The following is a 7,966-nucleotide window of genomic DNA, read 5'->3' as shown; positions in this document are numbered from 1 at the left end:
TTTTGTGATGCTGCTTAAGCAGTTCAATTCCAAGTCACCACTTGCAGTCCCATAATCAAAAAAAAAAAAGAAAAAACAAGCAAAAAAAAAAAAAAAAAAAAAAAAAAAAACTTGCTTCATTATGCAAAATCCAAATTCAATTTTTAGATTTTCCATTTGATCTGAACCAACAGACTGAAGCATAAAATAATAACAGGAAAAAGGATCTAAGTTCATAGATTTCCATCCTACCTCCTTTGAATTGCCTTTCTTTGTGTTAAAAAGCAAAATCAACAGAACAATAAAGAATGCTGCTCCCATGGGACAAAGAAGTAACCTCACAAAGTTTCTGCCGAACAAAGCTCAAGCATAGGAATGCTGCAGCTTCTGTGTTTTCTGCTTTTAAACACTTAGTAGTTATACAACCTTAAAAAAGCTTTTATCATTGTACAGAAGCATTAAACACCCTGAACAGATGAGTACAAGATGAAAGATTGCTGTAGAAAATTGCATGCATTATGACGCCTCAACTTTGCCAGGCAGTACAAAGAAGCAGAACAAAACCCATCACACTTTTTAATCTCTGCAAGGGAAAACAGTGACACCCACTGCTTTTCCAGGGGATCTCCTTGCCTTTTGAGACAGCCACAGAAAGCTGCACTGGGTACTTTACAATTACATAATAGCCAGCTCCTGCTGTCTTGCCCCCCTCTCTCACTCCAACACTGGGTTCTTCTACCAGGCTACACATCTACACCAGTATTTCAGTCACTAGTAAAGCTGCACAGAGGAAAATCACCCTTTTAAGACTTGTTCTGCTACAGCTGGACCCTTAGCATAGACAAAGGCTGAATCACAGAAAAAATTAATTTGTTTACCTTTGGAGCAGGATTTTCTTTGATTTTATATCAGGAGTTCGCAGACATTACTTACAATGCAACACGCAGTTTCAAGCTCAAGGTGAAAAAACTGTACCAGGCCAATTTGGGAAGATGGTCTGCCAGGTCACAATATGCAAGTGCCTTTTGAGTGTTCTTCCATTGTTTGCATCACCCTTCACCACACCAGAAAAAAAACGCTATCAGTCACTCGCTTCCAAGCTAGGTCACAGGTCACTCTTTAAAACCAACATGCCTACCCAGCAGTTTATCTTCTGTTCCCACTTGGGACAGGCAGGATTTTAATCCAAGGATCAGCAGTGACCAGAAGTAGAAATGCTCAAGCTTTGCTAAAGAAAGTGCTGAAGGATTTCACTCCATCAAAAAGAAACCTGTACTGAGGTACTCAGTGCCACAGCTGGGTGCATTATTTCTAGATTATCATTTAGATTATCTTATCATACTTTTAGATTTTATAACTGGTGGAGAAAGTCGAAGCCCTGTTTTTTCCAAACAGAGCAAAGCACCAATTACATAACTCTCTACATCTAATTAGTCTCCCATTAGAAAAATAATCTCCAAGCCAGTTTACAAAAGGAAGAAGGATCCTTGGTTACTTGGTCTGAAGAACACGCAGGCATGTACTTCAGACCAAGTCACATGTGATTCAGTACTCTCTCTACAAAAGCAAGCTGGACTCAATCATTTTTAATAACACTGGAAAAATGCAAAGAGGTCAGTGGCAGCATATAAAATTATAGAAAATATGCGTTTCAGTATCTGAAAGCCAGATGCTTTGTTAAGTATTCCTAAGCAGTCCTGACACTGTGGATCTTGTTATCAGGGATCCCAGTCATTTGGAGTGGCCTCAGCAGTTCCAGAGGTGACAACCTCGAATATGTGAAAGCATGTGCATAAGACAATCATGGTCTGCAAGTTTTACCGTGCCCATACTACTGCTCAATAAATGCCTACAACTTCATCAGACATGCAGCAGAAGTGCCAACCACTTGTCACTTAAAAATCACTTTCTAGTCTGAGCTCACTTTCTCTTAAAAACGTAAGGACAAAGAAGAGTTCTTTCTTCAGGCACAGAATTAGCAGTTTTTCCACAACACTCTTGCCAAATCATAATGTGTTGCTGTGCTTCTAATAGAGCTCCGGGTGGAAACCATCCACCTGACTTTGCATGAGGAATAATATGCTTTTCATAGGAAATACACAAGGGGCAAAGGTATTCCAGACATTTATTTTTCAGTGTACAGTATTATACAGTTCAAGTCAAGAAATAAGGCCATGAAATACATGTATTGCATTTGCTAGGCATAGTTGACTAAGAGCAAGGCATATATTCCAGCCCATACTCCACAGAGTTACAACGAAGTTCAGGCACGTGAACAGCAAGTTTAGTTTAACGATTTACAGCTCTTTGGGTCTGTTTAACAGAAAACGAACCAACTGAAGCAGAACTTCATCATTAAAGCCTTTCACACTGCCCTCTTCAACAACATCATATAATGGCTTACTGTCAGTTCCCCAACAGATATTCTTCCGAGGGTTATTTTTAACAGTTTCTGCAGTTAACGCCAAAGTATTCAGCTGGAAACAAAAGAAAGCAAAGTATTTGCCATCAGTCACTACCGCCTGGGATACAAAAGGACGCGTCACATCCGCTTCATTCCAGAATCCTGCAAAGCAGAGAAACAACACTAGTTACACAGGACTCAATTCTCATCGGCACAGATGTGATCTAACCACCCACCCACACCTTCTGGGATTTTTCAACAAACAGGCATGAGATCCTGAAGTAAGGCTGCTGACATTTTACTTTGGCTCTCACTGTAGTTTCATTGAATTCACAGTGCTGAAAGAAGACATTGAGACACTTAGTCGTCTCATATAATTCCTGACATTACACCGCTCGAGACCTAACACCTTTCCTTCTAAGGACTGAGGAGCAGGCGACTGCAGGACTGAGGTTTGGGTGTTATTACACAAGAAAATATGCTTCTGCATAATTAATTCTCACGGATCAAAAGCACTCAAAGGCTTCAAAGGCAAAGTTTTAAATAACGTTTAAATAAAGTTTTAAATACTGCCCTTGAATAAGCTCTCTTTCATCCACTGGTTCAATTAAATCTTTAAGGACCTACTTAAAGTATGGCCTTCAGAAGAAAAAGCACAAAAATGACTGCATGAGAGAAAAGGTCAGAGAACATTAGAGCAAGCGTTCATGAGGACAAGAGAACTTACACAGATTGACTGTCTTACCTTGATACATTGCTTGAGCTGCTGTCCAGGCAAAGAGACTTGCGACACCATTAGCTCTATAAACAACTTCAATCTGATCCTCAAGATTGGCTATTATAAATCTTTCCCTCTTGAGTTTATCAGGAATCAGGTGAAACTGCGTGTGGCCGTAACAGCATGGGTCTGATACCTTCGACCCTATCACCACCCCAAAAGAAAACAAAATGAGAAGGCAGGGTCACACAACATTCCTTACGATGCACACAAACAAGTTTTTACTGTCAGGCTCCAAGCAGATGCAAGTTAAGACCTCTGCTGTGGAGGCATGTAAGTGCAGAGTCAACCATTTCTCTGTGAGAATGGAGGGCTTGCCGAGTCCAAAAGTTAACATACTCAAATGTCTCCAAAGGACATACATCAGTTCAAGTCCAGCTTTACTACTAAGTTTCTGTTCAATCCCACTCCTTTAGATCAATCCTGAGACAGAGCATCACATCCTCAAGAGAATGCCACTCCCCATTACGTAAATGACGTAGAATCTTTATTGAGATTCACGTGCTATATATAATAATTATAAGAAAATAAATATAAACACTCTCTCTGCTGAGAGAAGGTGAAACATCAGGTGAAATGTCAAAGTGTAGTTGACATTTCTTGACTGGAAACTCTTACCTATAAATACCTTGTTTTCATACTGCTTTTTGAACAGTGGCAGTTTGGACGGTTTGTGATCAATAACGGGAACTTCTCCAAGATCAGACTCCAGTGGTACAATCTTGAAGAAAGCAGAAGAAAGAACAGCCATTCCATAAGTCATGCTTCTGACATGTGACTTCATGTCATATCCCATTTCCTGACTAGACACCAGAAAATACAAGCTTTCCTTACATACAACATACACGTAATTTATTTATGGAAATCAATGAATACTATTTTTGCAAGAGAACCTGTCTCAAAACAACTGCTAGTACATGCTTGTTATAACAATGTCTGAGTTTTCTGCAATTTATAAACAACATTGCATGAAATGGCACTAAGATGATCAGCAACATTTCTAGCAGCAAACTAACCTGAACCACCAGGCTGAGCTCACTCTCCCTCTTGCTCGTCTGCTATGTTACATGTTAAGGGGCACTACACAATTAAAAAAAATATAATAGGTGCCCATGCACCTTAAGCGCTATTAGCAGGTAACAGAGCTCATACTCAAATTGTCTTTCTGCCCTTTGGCTTTTATTGCCCAGACACTTGCTTCAAGATTTTGGACACCTGACACTAATAACTTAAACACTGTACAACCACATTCACAAGAAATGCTCAGCAACAGAAAGCGGTGTGGGTTTCATTCTGCAGTAGAAATGGAGACCCTTACAATTGCTGTACAGATAGCATTCAGCAAAAGTAGAAAAAAAAGACAAGGATATTGAATGAGCTCCCAGAAACCTCAGCATTCAAGAAAACAAGAGCCTTTGGCGGGTAACAGTGCTCACATTCAAACTACATGTGCTCTCTCCCACTCCAGTCCTTTCATCTCCATTTCTCACATCGCCTTAAATTCTGAGAAGACCTTGCCCATCATATTTCTCACTCTTGATTCTACTTATTCCTACAAGTTAACAGCCCCAGGCACATAAGTGCAAGAACACATATCCAAAGCATAAGAATGATCAAGGTGAAGTTCAGAACACCATCCCACTATCTGAAAAGCACTTAACACAGCAAGGAATAAGAGCATTAACACTCGAGAAACACACCAATGCACTCATCGTACAACTCATTAACCAGGGCCTCCACATACTACCACCACCAGTAACACATGCTATGGCATAGCCCCAGCAGCAGTCAGAAGCTGAAGTGAAAGTACACATTAGTAAGTTGCTGTTGAAAATATCCACACCTCTGGAAGTTGCTTTGGTACACGCAGCTGCAGGTGCGGCTTATCATCTATCTGAAACCGCACAGGATCGACTCTACCTTTTCGATGTCCGTGCATAACAACCTCCTCACCGTGATGCCAGTAGTAGTTAACCTCGGGGTTTAGGTCTGAAACAGAACAGAGACGGAGAGGTAAACATAGATCACACTTCTGCATTTTCAACCACCCCAGTTCTGTACTGTAGCTGCAGCAAAATGGGAGAACCACAACCCACTCATACCATGTGTCAGCAGCAACGATGTGAAACAACATCCTTGCTCATGGACACCAGGCAGCAACACCAAGCACACTCATGCAGGCAGAGCTCACTGCCCAGCCCCACCACCTAGCATGCCCATAGAATCATTAAGGTTCGAGAAAACCTTCAAGTTCATCTGGTCCAACCATCAGCACACTACTAAGATCACCCGTTAAACAGTGTCCCTAAGCACGACATCCAACCTTTTCTTAAACATTCCCAGGGACGGTGATTCTACTACTTCCCTAGTCAACCCATTCTAATGCCTGACTGCTCTTTCTGAGAAGAAATGTCTCAGAACTTCCAACCTAAACTTTTCCTGGAGCAACTTGAGGCCATTCCCTCTAGCCCTATCGCTAATTATCTGAGAGAAGCGACCGAGCCCCAGCTCCCCACAACTTCCTCAATTCCCTCCTCAGTTCCCTCACCCCCCCGCCCCCGCTCCGCACCAAGGGACGAGGCCGCCAGCAGCGGGTTGCGGCCGCACAGGGAGGCGGCGAGGGAGGAGACGAGCTGCGTGAGGAAGGGCCCGGGCGTGTGCTCCTGGTCGCGGTACAGGAACGGCCGCCGCTTCTTCTGGTAGAAGCTCTCCTGCAGCAGCGCGTCGCACGCCAGCGAGCGCAGCGCGCCCAGCTCCACGCCCGCCTCCTCCGCGGCCTCCGCCGGCAGCCCCGGCACGAAGGCGGTCCTGGTGAAGCTCCGGTACCAGCGGTCGGCGTTGAGGGCGAAGGTCTGCGGGTGCACCGTGTACTTGGGCCGCTGCAGCTTCCCGTACAGCCGCAGCTTCTCCTCCACCGACGCCGCCTCGTGCACCTGCCGCTGGAAGTGCTCCAGGCGCCGCCGCCGGGCCGCCTTGCTCCTGGCCGTGTGCGAGGCCACCACGGGCGGGTACAGCGGCCCGGGCGGCGGCGGCGGCACGGCGGGCTCCTGCGACAGCCAGCGCCGGCCCAGCCGCAGCAGCAGCCGGCAGCCGCCGGGCGCCGCCATCTCGCAGCGGAAGGGCGCGGGCCGGGGGCCGGCACAGGGCTGCCGGGACGGGAAGGGAGCGGCCTCTGCCGAGGCGCTGCTGGGCGCCCCGGGGGGACTGCGCATGCGCCGAGGCCTTCCCTCCGGCTTCCCGGGCCGGGAACTACAGCTCCCAGGAGGCACTGCGGGAGGAGCGGCGGCGGGCAGGCAGCTGGGCTCGGCCCCGCCCCTCACCTGGGCCCCGCCCCTTACCCGTCTGTCAGGGCCGTGTCACGGAGCCAGCGCAGGGCGCTCAAGCTTCTCCAAGAAGGGAGCTCAGAGCCCCCCCCCCCCCCCCCCCCGCACCCCAGTTCCACCCCCTGCCGTGGGCACGGACACCTGCAGCCTGCCCCGTCACGGCCAAACACAACACATATTCTGTCCCTCCATTCAACTTCAACTTTGCTTTCTGTTTGTTTCTAAAGTACACATCCACTACCCTGAGCCATCCCATGAAAGCTGACCTGGCTGCTGTCCTTGTCATCCCCCAGTATCGTTAGCATGGAGATTGCCTGGTGGTGGGCAGGGGAGATATGAGCGGAATTAGCGTACGAGACATGCTACATAGTGTGCATGATCTGCTCCACTTTCTAAACTTCAGCCTAACTGTCTGTTGAATCTCTGGTCAGAAGTTGTACTTGGAGTAATCACTTGTTTAATTTAAAATCCAGCCACTCTCTTCATCAGAAGGGATGAGATGTCATCTAGTTAAAATGGGAGAGTCATGAGATTTAGAGATTTTAAAGTCTTCTGTTCGTCACATGCATAACTTCTCCTCAGCAATTCCAGACTTTTTTTTTTTTTTTTTTTAATTTGACTCCTTCCTTGGGAAGCATGCTTCAAATTCAAGAGACAAGAGCTTACATTTAGATGATGGACCATTTAGTGATTGACCTCCCTCTTTTCCCCATGCAGCGAACTCCAGCCATATCTAGAAGCCTTTTACTCCTCTCCTTGTTCAATAAAGGACACTGGCCAAGTTTAGCCAAGATAAAGCTATTGAATCTGCTTCCTTGCAATGGAAACACAGACAGACAGACATATAAGCTCAGACAGAAGCTTCTCTAAAATCACCATTCCCGTTCTTAGACGTCTTGCTGCCGCATCTCCTGCTTCAGAACTTGTGTCCTTTGGTTGTTAGAAATGTTCTTCTCGTTTCAGGTTTGAATATATTAATGGTCAGCTTATACCTGTTTGTCCTCATGCCAGCATTGTCGTTCAGTTTAATTAGCTTTTTTTCCTTTCCAGTGTTTGCCTTCTAAAATATTGATGGAGGCCAGCCATATCATCTCTCGGTTAGAGAGTCTGAACAAGCTTCTCTCACACAGACACGTCTCCATTTCCCGGATCATCTTAGCAACCAATTCTTGCATTTCCTCCAGTTTTGGATTTCCATTTCACGTGACCAGACGGTACCCCTTATTTCACACTAGGGTTTTTTTTTTTACATCTATTAGTTGTTACTAATCATCTACCACAGCTGGAGACCTTTCTCATCGTGTTGTCAAATCCAAATCACCTGCCTTGCAGCTGTACAACACCGTGAAAAAATTTTTCAGTAGGGTATTTTAAGGCTTTGGAAAGTACAATACAGATATGGAATGTAAATCATGAAGCAAGTGAATGTGTAAAGGATTGTTTTTACTTCCTGTAAGGCTATTCAAAGGCATTGAATGGTTC

At 45.2% G+C, this 7,966-nt stretch overlaps 1 protein-coding gene across 1 annotated transcript; it reads right to left on the bottom strand.

The window, feature by feature from the left end:
* Nucleotides 1–2,087: 2,087 nt before the first annotated feature.
* On the bottom strand, nucleotides 2,088–6,332 carry LOC137848026 (large ribosomal subunit protein mL65-like). Its single transcript, XM_068666813.1, has 5 exons — nucleotides 5,731–6,332; nucleotides 5,005–5,150; nucleotides 3,780–3,882; nucleotides 3,129–3,305; nucleotides 2,088–2,545 (listed from the first exon to the last, which is right to left on the bottom strand). Exons 1-5 carry the CDS (start codon nucleotides 6,266–6,268, stop codon nucleotides 2,277–2,279), a joined length of 1,233 nt encoding a protein of 410 aa, XP_068522914.1. The 5' UTR covers nucleotides 6,269–6,332; the 3' UTR covers nucleotides 2,088–2,276.
* Nucleotides 6,333–7,966: the final 1,634 nt, after the last annotated feature.

Source organism: Anas acuta, chromosome Z, assembly GCF_963932015.1.
Source record: "Anas acuta chromosome Z, bAnaAcu1.1, whole genome shotgun sequence".
NCBI lineage: Eukaryota > Metazoa > Chordata > Aves > Anseriformes > Anatidae > Anas > Anas acuta.
This window is presented reverse-complemented; position numbering and strand designations above follow the sequence as displayed.

Excerpts from the sequence above, each read along its gene's own strand:
- LOC137848026 (XM_068666813.1), bottom strand. The coding sequence starts at position 6,268 with ATGGCGGCGCCCGGCGGCTGCCGGCTGCTGCTGCGGCTGGGCCGGCGC. Across the intron at positions 5,151-5,730 it reads GCTGGCGGCCTCGTCCCTTG|ACCTAAACCCCGAGGTTAAC; the intron begins GTGCGGAGCGGG and ends GTTCTGTTTCAG. Across the intron at positions 2,546-3,128 it reads AGCTCAAGCAATGTATCAAG|GATTCTGGAATGAAGCGGAT; the intron begins GTAAGACAGTCA and ends TCTGCTTTGCAG.